General features: G+C 33.2%; 1 protein-coding gene across 27 annotated transcripts in view; it reads right to left on the bottom strand.

The window, feature by feature from the left end:
- CHD9 (chromodomain helicase DNA binding protein 9) overlaps positions 1 to 15865 on the bottom strand; it is a 301099-nt gene that overhangs the window by 50175 nt on the left and 235059 nt on the right. For all 27 annotated transcript variants that reach the window (XM_056812307.1, XM_056812296.1, XM_056812293.1 and 24 more), the window contains 8 exons: positions 15648 to 15815; positions 14702 to 14881; positions 8444 to 8554; positions 7206 to 7402; positions 6578 to 6777; positions 3337 to 3496; positions 2786 to 2875; positions 1226 to 1329 (listed from right to left, as the gene is read on the bottom strand). In XM_056812307.1, the coding sequence (XP_056668285.1) occupies positions 1226 to 1329; positions 2786 to 2875; positions 3337 to 3496; positions 6578 to 6777; positions 7206 to 7402; positions 8444 to 8554; positions 14702 to 14881; positions 15648 to 15815 (1210 nt within the window). The remainder of the gene's footprint in view (positions 1 to 1225; positions 1330 to 2785; positions 2876 to 3336; positions 3497 to 6577; positions 6778 to 7205; positions 7403 to 8443; positions 8555 to 14701; positions 14882 to 15647; positions 15816 to 15865) is intronic.

Here is a 15865-nt window from a genome sequence, read left to right as displayed (position 1 = left end):
TGGTAAACAAATCACATACATTTCATAAATATAAGAAACCCCTAAGAAAAGGGCTCAACCAAAGCCTTGTGGAAGAGGCTTGAAGAAAGAGAGGATTTGCAGGACAAGCCAGGTATGCAGACCAAGGTGAAGGATCTGTGTGTCAATCAAGGTGGAGATTCCAAACAGAATGTTCCCAGGAAGAGGCAGTTGGGGGAGCCTGGCCAGAGAGAGAGGAGAAAAACTGGGACTTCACTGGCTCTGGGTTTACTGACCAGGAGAGAAACTTCTTCTCTTTGGGGTTTTCCTGACCAAGAGAGACTGGTTTTACCTGACCTAGACTGAGAGGGAGACCTAGGCTTTTTGACAGTCTGGACTTGAATTACTCAAGCAGAGATTCTCATAAAGAAGAAAAGAAGAAAAATACTTGTCCTCTATCTCTCTGGCTGTCTCTGAGTCACAACTGTGACTAAACTGACACTTTCCATAACTCCTCCTATCCGTCATTATAGATTAGGGAAACCCTCATCCCTCTTACCTAAATTCCCATCCTGTCCTATCTTTCCAATAAACTTCCTTACCTGAGAAAGAGAACAAGAGCATCTTCTCTAAATCTCACAGTTCACCATTGAGTTACATAGAAGGTGGCTGACTAAGACTGGGGGAGGAAAAGGGAGGCAAAAGGGCTGGGTGAAACCTGGGAGGTGAAGGGAGGAAAAGGGTAGGGAACATCTTGACTTATTAGCCAATACTGATCAACAGGCAGCTCCAGAGCACCCCTCTAGCAGTATCTATCTCTCTAGCAGCATCTCTCATCTATCTCCATTATAATTAAGCAGTCTCAGGTGTCCCTCTTAGCAGCTCTCTACTCACAGCCAGAGTACATTTCAGTTACCACAACCAGAAATAGTTCCCCACAGATCATCTTTTTATTATAGCCTAGAGCTTAAAAGATTACCCCAGGAGATGGGGCTGGAAGATAAAAGCATAAAAAATGTCTTGTGTTTTTGAGTACAAGGTAGGAGACTGGCTGAGGAACAAAGTTTTTCGCTATTTTCTTTAAAAATCTCTAACTATATCTTGTAACCAAGGAATAATATTCTAAATTGACTAAATAAAAATTTCTAAAAAAAGAAAATTATATAGCTGTAATCAAAGAAATACTGTAAATAAAATAACATATTAAAGACTATTTGTATTTCATTATATAAAGAAAATACCCATACCACTCTGTCCTTTTACTTACCATGTTTAAAAACACCAATAAGGAGAGATTTATCAGCATCAAGATCCCACCACTCAGCAGGGACTTCAGAATGGTCTGGCTCAGGGACCCAAACATCAATGTCACTAAAACATAATCATTATTACAATAATAAAATTGATTACAAGTCAGAGGAAGAAGGTACTTACATAGCAATTAGAGGGTTGGTAATATAATAAGACTATGACTAGTAAGAGCAATAATTCCTGAAAAATATTTAAAGTCTTTTTTCAATAGTGATCTAAAATGGTGAGAGCATTATGTCATATTTGTTAAGTGATTTTAATGTGCTTTTTGAATTGTTTTTTAAAAAAATAATTCTTAAAAAATATAACACTTCCTGGATGCAATAATAATAGCTAACACTTACACAGTGCTTTTTTAAGATATGCAAAGTTCTTTCCATGTATATATCCTCCTTACAATAACCTTTTGAAATAGGTGTAGTTATGAGGCACATTTTATAAATGAAGAAACTGTGGTTTCTTCATAATATAGTTTAAGTGACTTGCCCAGGGCCACCCAGCTAGTATCAGAGGCAGAACTGGATTTAAATCTTCATGACTGAATCCAGCACTCTATCCATTATGCCATCTAGATGCTTCATTCAATATAATGTAGTAGCAACCCTTGATCCAGAAAAAAACTGTATCTATAGTACCCATCCTTGATCTAAAAAGAACAGATGTCTGGCAATAAAATTTATGGTAAATTTATGTGAAGTGCGTCTGTACTTACTAACAAATGTAACAGCAGGGACATGTTTGAAAAACAGAAATATCGCTTTAAAGCTATAAGAGATCTTTAAAGTTATCTAGTCTAAGATCTTAATTTAATAGACAAGGAAACTGAGGCTCAGGGTTTAAGTAACTTGATTGGAAGTTATACAATTAAGATAAATCGGTCATTAGATAAAGATTGCACCAAAGAAAACAGCAAATAAAAAAACAACACAAAGGGAATTTTGTTCAAGCTAATTTGGCAATATTTATCAAGTGCTGAGGCATGGCAGTATCATATGTTTTTCAATGTTGGTTAGCCTAAGGATTCCTATTGATGATGATGGAGGGGAGAGAGAGACAGATAGACAGAGAGAAGGAGAGAGAGAGGCAGAGAGACAGAGGGAGAGTAAAGAAATATGGGTGAGGAAAGAAATATTCAAACCACAGTTTATATGGAAGGATAGTTCTCAAGATTGATAGATTGAATCTATTTTGACTAATACTAATCAAATGATTTACTTTGTAACTGATGCCATATCTTCATTAGCATCTATTTTCATATTAATTAAAGGATTCTCTGTTGAGTACCTGCCTATTTCTACACAGCCTATGAGACAAGACAACAAAAAATTCTGTAAATGTGGTGAATTTTGATCCTTTTTGACTTAATAGAATTCTAAATATATTATCAATACATTTCAGCAAGAGACATTTATGCTGAAATTTTCATGTCATCTTCTATTTTCATAATATGAAAAATTTCAAAATCACATCTATCTACATAAATGAAAAATCAATATGAAAGTTTTATTTAATTTACCTTGCTTCAACTCCATCAAATACTTTCTGGAACTCATTACCAATAACTTCTTGTTTTAAATAATACAGCATCCTCACTCGAAGTAAAACCCTAAAAAATAAAAAAATGTAGAAATATCAATATTACTTAGGTTCCAATTAGGTACATTTCTGAAAAGTTCTATTGTAATGAAAAAGAAGAGTTATCTGTATAAAAATTAAGGAGGCCTGTGAGCTTTTCATGATAAGATTAAGAATAAAATAACTAGTAACATCTATACCATATCAAGTATAATGTTCAGGAATGTCATTATTTAATCCTTAAGATTATAAAGTAAAATAGGGGTACTGAATATATACTCCAATTAAAGGATGGAAGAAATAAGAGATATAGAGAGGTACAGTACTTTCCTGATGGAACATTGGTATAATTAGAAAAGAACTCAGGTCAAGTCCAATTTTTTAACTAAGCCATGTTGCATCTTCACTATGGACTAGTATTTTTATGGGATACTTTGTAAAGTCAGAAAAAGTGGATTTTAAAAAATGTGTTTCAAACAGAATACTACCTACTTATTACAATGATGTTTTATGTGTTTTTTATAGCCTTCATCTTGTAGCAGATGCTCAGGATTATATTTTCGAAGCCATTCTGCTTTATGGATATCAAACGTGCTTGCTTGAGTTTTCACTTTCTTCCCTTTTCGGCCCCTGGGGACAGGAGCTGACAGACCTATTTAAGATGAGAAAGAAATGTGGAGTAAATGATAAGTTTATTGAAATTCCTCAACTTAAAAATTCCAAATAATATTTGAAGACTGTAAAATGTATAAGATTCTTCAAGAACTTGAGATAATTCTTAGAACTTAGTCTGATATGTAGCAGTCCACCCCTAGCTATGGGCAAGGGAAACAGTGGTATGTATAGATTGCCTTAGAAGAGAGCATGCTCAGTCTTGAGCATGCTCAGTATTGCATGTGGCTGGGAAAGCCTCTGACCCTTGACCCCAGTTTCCCCCAGGTTAGGTGGGAACACAGGTTTCTTTGTGCTCACCTGATTAAGAGAAACCACACCTATACCTTGTCATTAACCAATGATGATCATCCCTATGTACTGTGTATATTTGCATATCAAAGAGATTAAATAGGGCCCAGCCAGCTCCACTTTTCTCTCTTCTGCTCTTGTTCCCTTCCAGCTCGCACTGATGGCTGTCCTTGCTGGAGCCTTGGGCCAGGCTCCATCTTTAATCTTTCTCTATCATCTCTCTGACCTGTGTGGTATTGAATCTGGATCTCTGGACTGGTAAAAGCCTTTGGAAGAGTCCTTTGATCAGAGCTTGGCTGTGGCTTATTGGTAATCAATAAAGACTCATTCCTGCCACTTCATATCTCTACTTTGACTCCATCATTCCCCTCGTGGTATCTAAAACTTCTATCCTTTCTCTATCTTCCTACCTTAAAGCTTCTCTCTCTCCCCTCTGAGGAAGCTTTATGATACTTCCTAGACTGGTACAAATTTGAAATTATACAGAAATTATAGTATTTGACCCTTTCAATAAAATATTACTGTGGGTAGATAAACTTAAATAAAAGCCTACATTTGAAATATTTTTATTGTGCATATTAATTCTCTGGGCTTCAGATTAAATATCTGATATACTGAAGTTATTAATTTCCTTGAACATTATCAGCAATTTTATCTGGTCTTACTAAAGGATTTTTTAATTCTCAAATGACACTGTTTAGAAATATAAAGTTTTTAAGTACTGTCACACACTCATTTGATCCTTAAAGACACTGTACCAGAGAAATAGTGCAAATAACATTACTATCTTCTAGATGTGAAAACTGAAATAACAGATTTAGAAACTTGTCCAAGATCATTGGCTACCAATGATTACTTATTATTCATAGGACATAAGCACTGCTGATGTTCCAATGTGCTTATTTACATTCATTGAATATGTTAAGGATCCATGAATTCATCAAAATAGGTGGTCCCTCCATGTAAACAGATAGCAAGTTTTTCTATATCTTTGCTGATGGTCTTTAACAGTTGCTAAATAAAAAATTTCCATCACCTGGCAGCCATATTTCTAGTGATGTATCTTTCCTAACCACAGCTAGGCAGGTAGCTGGACAGATGAAACCATAATACATGGGGTCAAAGTAATCTTAGATAAATAAATTAATATCCTAGTAGGGGTGCTAAAGTAAAGTAGCAAGAAAATAAGGTACTGCAGATGGCCAAATGGATTAGAAAAAGGACGGAATAGTACTGAGATTGAATAATTAGCTGCTGAATAATTAAGTTAATTTTATATTAGTAGTTATTTTGGATAAAAAGTTATAGATATATTTTAAAATATAATTTAAGTTGAAAACTTTCAGCTATATCAACAACTAAGGATTGTTAGCTCTCCAGAGATTCATTTACTCAATCAATCTTTATTAAAGCTTATGATATGACAATACTATGGACTATGAGAGTACTTTATATATACTATGAATACAAAATTTTATAAAAATCATATTCTCTGAACTCGAGACTTACCATCTAATATAGGTAAAAATTAGTACAGAATAGACATGGGGACATTATTATTTCTATATGTATTGTAATTATAGGGGAAAACAGTAATATCATCTTTACTTAACATTTGAAAACTTCATGGGAGTCCTCACAGACGAGTTTGAAATATTTATTTTAGGTAGTACAGAAAATCTGTTCCTATTTTTGATATGTATAAATTGCAATGTTTTGCTCTTATAATTCATTATAATAACTTATGACGTTTCTCATATAATTTTACTTATTATTACATATACTCAAAATATGAAGAAATTATGAGTACTCTGCTACAACTAAAAGTCTTAATTTTTCTTATTAACAGTTTACAAACATAAAATAGTGGCAAAATTTAAAAATGTACAACACTGCTAACATTGTGATTAGAAAGGCAGATTTCTAATTATCTTATTTGAAAACAAATGTACTTTTCAAAAAGTGAACTTATTGAACTTATTTATATGACCAGTTACTTATATTAACATGCAAATTCTCAAAATATGTAGAAATAGAAGTACAGAGATAAATATGAGTATAGTAAATGACAGTGGTATGAAACTGAACTTGCTAATCACTGATCTATTCTTGCCTCAAGAACTATGGGAGAGAGGGATCTGGGGCTGATAGCTTTAGCTACCAAGCTCTCCTTCAAGGATGTCTGATTAGCAAATAAAAAAGTTTAAACATCTGGGCAGCTATCTCACACTTTTACTCCACCAATGTTCTTCTTAGTCCCATGGGAAAAGAGGGGGTATTTTGCTAGCCTCCTTTACTAGATTTCCAAATAATTATGGTGTTTCCTGTGTCTCAGTTGTATAACCAATCATTTCTGGACTTAATTCATGATGCCATTTACCCTGCTATTGGCTTTGTGTACTTTTCTTTCCTCTCTCCTTTCCTAAAATCCTGTGGGATTTTAGCTTTAAAATATCCTTTGTTGAAATGAGTATTGGGCACTCTTGTGCTTGTGGTGTCTTGATACTCACACCCCTGGGTCCTGTCCATATTACAAACTCCTCTGGTTTATTTATTCTGAGTCAGAGATCTACCTTAGACTCCAACTCCTCTGGTTTGAATTGGGAGTTCAGACTCTTCTGGTTTATTTATTTTGAGTTGGGGGACCTGACTTCTTTCTTACAAGTCAGGGGTTGACAGTGGTTAATTATGTAAAACATACTCAGTAAGGATAACTTCTATTTTTCAAACTGGTTTTGTTTAGCTTGTCATGTTAAAAAGACATCTTTACCTAGATGATTTTGCAATTCTCTTGTTTGCCCATCTTCCGTAGGGGTAATGAGATCCCATATGAAACCCTTAATCTTCTCATCTCCTCGGTAGTGAACAAGGCAATATGCTAAAAGGGCTCGGCAAATGATTTCCACATCATGTTCGTTTAGTTGTCTTTTAAATCGACCATGAGCTAGAATCTCTCTCCATCGACCCCACCTGATCCAAAGACATAGTAATATATTGTTAAAGTCTAATTTATAATTAGATCTCACAAATATAAAATGACCATAAAACTATAATTAAATATTATAAACAAATAATTGTAATTATAAACAAATACAAATATTTGGTCATTTTATTATATTAAAGTTTAGTTACAATGTACTTAGGAAAATTTTTTCTCTTCTTGATACAGGTTTATGGAATAATTTCTTACACCATTTAAAATTGGACAATAAAATTTTTACTTTGAATTACTGAATTAGGTAGCTGTACTTAACTGATAATTTGTGTATATATTTTCAAATTACATTATAAATTCACCATTCAAATATTAAAATACATAAAACACAGTATTGACTCCATCTAAAATACTGGTGGCATGTAATATATAATAATCATACATATACAGAATAATATTTTACCCATAAACGAGCAGGTTTTTCTCCACTCGAAAGCATTCTGTTCTTCCATAGCCACTGGAACGGTCACATGGTCTACGGAGTTTGGGCTTATCATCTCCTTCACTTTCAACTTCAGACAATTCAGCCAATTCATCTTTTGTGGCACTAAAAGGTCTTGTTTGTTTTCTGATCCTTGGAGTGTCAATAACTAAGCTGTTCTATAAAATTAAACAGACATTATTTGAGATTCCTTATATCTTTTCCTATATAAGAAAATCCAAATATAATATCAACAATAAATTTTTTTATATAAGTACTCAAATTTTAGGAATTGCTAAATTATTCATAGTGCATATTAATTATTTTTGACCAATGGTTGGTGTCAATAAGCTCCTATAAGTTAGATATAGCCCATCTTGGATTTATATAATTGTTGGACAAGTATGAAAACTGGTCAGCAATCTTTGAGTCCCACAAATGCAATTCTATCTTTTCCCTTTTATCTCTCTTGACTCTAATAGTAAATTTAAAATAAGGAGGAAAGACAGGCAAATCAAAAGCAACTCATCAAGCTAATTTTATTTCTCTTTATATAGTTTGTGGCAACTTCATTAATGGCACATTTGAATAGTAGCACAAAGAATTATCTTCAAGAGAATAACGAGAAAAGTAAGTAAATAGCTTCTTAATGAAACGGGAGTCTTCAGTGAAGTGAAAGGTGGTCTCAAAGCCAGGAAGATCACAATTTAAGTCCTGCCTTTTGGCACATAATGGCTGTGTAAATTCTGGGCAAGTCACTTAAGGCTCTTAGCACTTGAAGTTAACTCTTTAGAATTGTAAATTGCAGAGAAAGTGCTGACCTGAACTGTTAATAGTTTCTTCACTTAGGAGGAGTTAATGTTAATGTTAATAAAATATCCTTTCTAAGACAAGAGCTACATTTTATGTTGATTCCAGAAAATATAATGCCAATCTTTAGCAGAAGTAGAATTTGGAAAACAGACATATTATTCCTCTCCCAAGTTCATAATAAAAGCTGTAACAGTTTACCAACCAAACGTTATACTTTGCTAGAATAGTCTTTGAGAAGTCAGGGTTATTTCTACACCATGGTAACACATTAAGGTAGGACTTTATCTGGAGAAATGGAAATAAACTTTCCATAATATTTATATAAAAACTGATTATAGTCACCAAAAAATTAATCATCCCATGGCACTGTACTTTCAGAAGAAGAACATTTTAAAAGTAATACTTACTCTGCCACTGAGAGCATCTATATCAATTTCTGCTTTCTTTGCCCATTTCTGCCAAAAGTTGGGATCATCTAAGGAAATATCAGTCCGGTTCCCAGAAGCCACAAAACTTGCCTGAAATACACAATAGCTCTTAGATACTAATACTTACCGGAAACTTTTCCAAGATATGTTTAAACAAAATCTCCTCTGATTTATTTTGGATACCAATTGTTCTTTCATGTTAATAAGCCCACCACCACAACTTAGGAGCTGGCTCTGAGGGCATTCATTTGTCCATTAAAATATTTCTCAAGAATTTTTGGGACAAAGTACACATTGAGCTGAGGATAGAGGGTTTCTTATCAATTTAGGCAGCTGTTTTACACTATGACTAGTAGGTAGCTTCTAAGTTCTTTGTAAGCAAATAGCACATATTTTCTGTGGTAAACCTAGAGCAAGGATTTATTCATTACAGTTTACTCAAAATACTAACTGATGAAGGAAATAAAAATCAATAAATGAGCTAGCCCAATTTCCTCACATACTAAAAGGGTCAATCACGGAATTGAAAATTGCAATTTTGTTTCCACAAAACTTTAACGCAAACTTTATATAAATAAAAAGTTACATATTGGATAAATGAAAATGATCACTGTATTTATTTATTCTCTCAGAACAGGATTTTGGGTCAACACAGGAAAATCAAATAGGACAATAATTTCTATTATAATATATAGCTTTTCATAATATAATAACAGATAATCCAATGCATAGGAAAGCTGAAGATGTTATAGATATGACAAGAGTTCCAAGGAACTCACAGGCTCCTTTTATTTAGAATAAAAAAGTGCCAGAAAATATTTCAACTTCTGTGGCAATAATGTAAGAGAGTATACCCACAAGATAATATTCAAAGAAGAAGGTTTTACATTTGTGGTCTATTCCTTAATTACCACAAATACAATTTAAAGATAATATAGGCCTTTTCTATTTCATAAAAGGACAATTATTTTTCTTTAATAAAATTTAAGCACAAAGCACCTTTAGGAAGTAACAAAATAATAATCTGAAGAAGATAGCCTTTTGCTGAACTCCAAACATGGGTTTGTAATCAATCCTATTTACCCAAAATTAAAGTCTATTAATTTAATGGTCTTAAGAGATTGTGTTATTTGAGGACTATTTATTATTGTAACTGTCATTTTAGTAAGAGGTTGTTTGGAAAATTACTCACATCATCAATGAAATGGAAATAGAAAATATATGTTGATCAAATAAGCTTTAATGAACCTTTGAAGCTATTTCCAGTAACTATAACAATGCCTTCTTCATAGTAAGCACTTAATAAATACATGTTAATAAACTGAATTAGAAGATAAAGTTATAATACTAGACTATGCAAAAGGACGGTATTGAATCATTTAAAATGAAGGCAAAATTCTGAATGTTATATATAATTCTAATTTCTATAGTAAAATCATACTAATTTGAAATAAAAAGCATAGCTAAAATGACCTCATCATTCTGCGCTAAAAAACACCTAGAAAGCACAAAAACTCACAATCACGTAATAAACATTTTTCAGTTGACCAAACACCCTAACTGGTAACACATTTTTAATTACATACAAGTAATAATTTGAATATCTGATAAGTAGTTCACTTTCTTGAGTCTGAAATGAATTTCTAGTTTATGGACTGAAGATATACACAACAATCTCTATAAGTCTTTTTAAATGTCCATCCATGAATTTTTTGAGCAGAGAGAGAAGTACACTGAATGAATGTTGAGGGCTTTTTATTTAGTATTTAATTTTCATTGATATATGCCAGTTAAAGTTTTAACAGTATTAGTAAATGATCATTTGAATTAAATAATTTGGGACCAATTAACATGAAGAGTCAACATAAAAGTTAAAACTATAGTTCAAATATAACAATAAAAAATTTGAAACATATTTGTATCTCGTTGCTCCCACATAAAATCTATGCCATTTATGTTACCAGGGCTATTTTTTCTTATTTTGCTGCTAGATATAAAACTGCCAGATCAAAGAGTAATTTCTCAAGAGAAACTCAATTTTGCCATGTTAGAGTAAATGGATTTATGCAAATGCATTTATGATGGCATGTATACCATGAGAGGATCAATAGATTTAATTTTCAGCTAAGCAAGTTTGTCTTCTAACTAATCCATGGAATTACCTTGTTAGCTCACATACCTTAATTTAAAAAATTCAAAAAATTCTCTAGCACCATAACAATGGAAAATACCTGTTGTGATAAGTGGAAGATGTCATCAAGTACTGGTTTACCGACTGCTTCCAAATGTTAAATTCTAATATCCTAGCTCCCAATAAATCATATTTCTTTAAATGCATTCCTTCAATCATTAAATCCCTTTATTATTTGCAAGAGAAGACTTTTAAATGGTGAAATCCATCTTCCTACAACAGAAAGTAGCAGAAAGATAGTAGGGGCCATATATTTTCATGGAATGGCCCTTTCAAGTAAGCAGTCTGCAGCATGCCCCATGCTGTTTTGTGTTTTGCTTTTTTTAAAATTAAGCTAGTTATAGGTCCCCCTCCCTCCACACAGAGTTAAAGTAGGAGATTATTCTTTTTCTTTTTTTAATTTCCTGATTGCCCATTCTTAGAAAAATACTGGCTTTTACAAATTTTTTTTTCTATGTTTTCTCAGTCATTTCTTTTATTTATTTATTTTTTTAAAATATATTTTATTTGATCATTTCCAAGCATTATTCGTTAAAGACATAGATCATTTTCTTTTCCTCCCCCCCCACCCCCCATAGCCGACGCGTAAGTCCACTGGGCATTAGATGTTTTCTTGATTTGAACCCATTGCTTTGTTGATAGTATTTGCATTAGAGTGTTCATTTAGAGTCTATCCTCTGTCATGTCCCCTCAACCTCTGTATTCAGGCAGTTGCTTTTTCTCGGTGTTTCCACTCCCATAGTTTATCCTTTGCTTATGAATGGTGTTTTTTTCTCCTGGATCCCTGTAAGTTGTTCAGGGACATTACACCGCCACTAATGGAGAAGTCCATTACGTTCGATTATACCACAGTGTATTAGTCTCTGTGTACAATGTTCTCCTGGTTCTGCTCCTCTCGCTCTGCATCACTTCCTGGAGGTTGTTCCAGTCTCCATGGAACTTCTCCACTTTATTATTCCTTTTAGCACAATAGTACTCCATCACCAACATATACCACAGTTTGTTCAGCCATTCCCCAATTGATGGGCATCCCCTCATTTTCCAGTTTTGGGCCACCACAAAGAGCGCAGCTATGAATATTTTTGTACAAGTCTTTGTGTCCATTATCTCTTTGGGGTACAGACCCAGCAGTGCTATGGCTGGGTCAAAGGGTAGATATTCTTTTAGCACCCTCTGGGCATAGTTCCAAATTGCCCTCCAGAATGGTTGGATCAGTTCACAGCTCCACCAGCAATGAATTAATGTCCCTACTTTGCCACATCCCCTCCAGCATTCATTACTTTCCTTTGCTGTAATGTTAGCCAATCTGCTAGGTGTGAGGTGATACCTCAGAGTTGTTTTGATTTGCATCTCTCTGATTATAAGAGATGTAGAACACTTCTTCATGTGCTTGTTAATAGTTTTGATTTCTTTATCTGAGAACTGCCTATCCATTTCCCTTGCCCATTTATCAATTGGAGAATGGCTTGATTTTTTGTACAATTGATTTAGCTCATTATAAATATGAGTAATTAAACCTTTGTCAGAGGTTTCTATGAAGATTTTTTCCCAATTTGTTGTTTCCCTTCTGATTTTAGTTATATTGGTTTTGTTTGTACAAAAGCTTTTTAGTTTGATGCTTTTACAAATTTTTAAGGGACCAAAAAAAAAAAATCAAAACAAGGCACAGGTGATAGATGTTCACTTACAAATGAAATTTCTAACAACAGGTTTTAGATTTTAAGTATTATGGGGATAGGTAATATGCTTAAGTTGCTTCCTATTTTATAAAGCACTCTGATTTTCCTATGTACATACTTAAATTCTATTCAGTGAAGATATAAGTATTCAGATTGAAGGTAATTTCTAAACATTATTTCCCTTTCCCCCAAAAAACATTTTCTACTCAGTTAGGTCTGTCTTCCCTCTAAAAGTAAAAAGTTATTTAACTTCAGAGATCATCTCAAGGAGGAGCCAGAAGCAGAGAGAATTTTGGTTAGGCAATAATTTTTTTCAGAGTGCTTATGCCTGAATAGCTGTTGAAGGAGGACAAATGAATTTGAGTTCCTAACACTTGTCAGTGAAAAGTTCTTCAACTACTAATTTTTAGATTTAACTCTCCTCTTTTATACTGCATTTTTCTTTTCTATTTTTGTATTTATTTTTTCTTAAGGCCTTTAAAAGGGAATAGAAAACTGGAACAAGAGGTAGACATTACAATTCATAATCTATGGCTCTGTATTCATGATTTTTTTCTAATTAAGTTTTAAAAGAAAACTATCATTTAATGGTTTAAGTATTGACAATATACAAGTCTCATCATGATCAGAGTATATTTGAATCACTTTGCCATTTAAATGAGTACTCATGGAATCAGGCACAACAATCAAATGCTTTACAACAACCTATATGGTTTTATGCAATAATTCCAATGAGAGTATTACTATATTAAACTTGTGCAATATTGGAGAAGTTAATCTACCTCCTTGAGGTTTAGTTTTCTCATCTCTATTTATAAAATGACTGCTGGAGAGGTGAGCTCCCTAGTCTCTTCCAGATATATCTAATACTTATGTAAATGTCTATCCTTTTAGAATGTAAGTAACTTGAAGGCAGGGGCATTTCCCTTTTGTTTTTGTATCTTCTAGCACTTAGCAAATTGCCTGGGACATAGCAAATGCTGAATAAATACTTGTTGATGAAGATTTCAAAGAATTCATATAGCATTCCAGCATTAGAGAGATATATGAAGAAGAATAGCTCTGGATTCAAGAAGAACCAAGTTCAAATCTTACCTCTGATACAAGGTAATACTAAGTCAGGAAGAAAGTGATTTAGCCTCTCACTGCCCCAGGTTACTTTCTAGGAGCACAAGTGGCTGATTTGCATTTGTGGAGGAGTTTCTGTACCACAGCCAACCTCTACAACAATGAAATTACAGGTTTGAAACTGCCTACCTTTTGTTCCCACCCCAAATGTATAATATGGGAAACAACTTTTGAATATTGTACTCAAAGTTGGGGTGGGAAAAGGCAAACAAAATAAAAAAGAATTTTCCAAAGGAATGTTAAAGGTCAAGAAATTCCTACACTAGAACCAATAACACTATTTTGGTATAGTATTTATATTTCTTGCATCATGTGATATGGGAGGAATCCAGGGAATTATGGAGAACAAGGCAGTCAGAAGTCTGGGAAGAGAAGGAACTGAAAAGGAGGAGGGAAGGAAAGAAGGAGGGAGGGACAGAGGAAGAGAGGGAAGGAGGAAGGAAGGGAGGGAGGGAGCGAAGGTGAAAGGAAAGAAGAAAAGAAGGGGAAATGGGACAAATAATGGGACTCAAATGATATGCAATAATAATGCACATTTACATAGAGTTTTAAAATTTACAAAGAACTTTACTTACAATTCTGTGAGACAGGCTGCATTTGACAACTGGAGACATTGAAGCTCACAGAAGAAGCATACCAGGCACTAAGTGCTTTACAATTATTATCTAATTGGATCCTCACAACTCTGTGAGATAGTTGTTATTATGTCCTTTTTACCGATGAGGAAATTGAGGCAGACAATTTTTTTTAAAGGGCCTTGCTCAGGGTCACACCTCTAATAAATGTCTAAGGCTGGATCTGTGTCTGTACCAACAAACTACAATTTAAAACTAAGTATACTGTAACATATAGGATTAATTTGCTATATTATTACAAATATTTTGTACTTACTCTAAACAACTGTGATATTTTAATTTATGAATTATTTCAATCTCAAAACTATTTTACTTAAATATTTAAATTTTTTCCAGTTGGTATTCTCATTTATATCTCAATAAGTAATCTTAATAACAAATGTGAACAGTATATTTTGTTTGAAATGAATTTCTAGAAATACCAAACCACCACCATTTTCAAATGTGTATTGAAAAAGAAAGTTTACTACTAAATACTACTTTTGGACATGTATTTGGGCACTAAGTGGTTAATCTAAACATATTTTGAAGCAGCAAAGAGAAATGAGCAAACATAAAGTTAATAATTTCATTAGACAAAAATCATGATGGTTTTCACCACTACCTTGGCAAATGTTGAGCCTCTTCCTTCAGATTCAATTGTGATTGTTTTTGTACGACGCTGTAAAATTTGATCAATGTCCTCTTCACAGAATTTAGAACCTTCATCTTCTTCATCCATAATGGCACCATATGCACCCCTTCGAAGTAGATCTTCTATTTCCTTTTTGGACAATTGCTGAATCTATAGACAAAACATTTTTTTTCTGAGTGAACATAAGATTTTAAAAGATTAGACATTTAGATAGTACCACTGGCTGTGCCAAAGAGAACAATGGAAGGTAGTTTTACAATCTATGTGTTAGGATATAAGGAATATCTTCCTAGAAGTGTGGATTATTAAACAATGGATCACCAAATAAGATTACTGGCTTTTCTTTCTTGAAACACTTTAAGATGTGTTTGGAATTGCTTAGGTAAAAGTCTTGTTCACAGACAAATGAATAAGAAAACCTTTTAGTACTAAGATTCTATAATATAAGATGTGTAAGATATAGCTTATGAGAAAATATCCCAATGATAAATGAACTTTTTAACTTCAAAGATCTTATATGTTAACATATTCAATCTTATACATCTGAAATACTCTACTTGAATTTTAACTATTATTAACTTTGAATAATTTAATGTTACTCTAATACAGAGTAATAAAAGTAGAGATATCATATAAAGATAATTAAAGGTTAAGAAAACAAAATTGTCCAATTCCTATAGCATTCATTGTATATTAATATAAAATATTTGAAAAGACAGCAATGAACTCTTCAGTCAGAAAGACATTTTTATAGTTTATAAGCACTGGAGTCATGCAGAATTAAACATTATTAACTAAAGAGAGGCTGAAGCTTTGCAGTATTTTGGCATAATGGTGGGCCTTTTTTTTTTTTGTATGTTCTAACAAGATATAGAAATAGATCCAATGAAACAAGAGAAACCAAAAAATTACATACACCACCAACACTATTTTCTCTTCCACTCATGCTCTGTAACACAGCCTTATCTAGACCCAATTTTAGGCTTGCCCGGTCGAACATCTCTCTTTCATAAGAGTTACGAGTTATTAATCTGTAGACTTTGACTGCTTTGTTTTGACCAATCCTGTGACATCGAGCTTGGGCCTTGAAATAAAGAAAATAAAAAAGTCAAAGTTGAGTTTCAAAGAATATCT

The sequence above is a fragment of the Monodelphis domestica genome, chromosome 1 (genome assembly GCF_027887165.1).
Source record: "Monodelphis domestica isolate mMonDom1 chromosome 1, mMonDom1.pri, whole genome shotgun sequence".
Taxonomy (NCBI): Eukaryota; Metazoa; Chordata; class Mammalia; order Didelphimorphia; family Didelphidae; genus Monodelphis; species Monodelphis domestica.
Note: the sequence above shows the minus strand (reverse complement) of the source record. Positions and strands in the feature narration are given on the sequence as shown.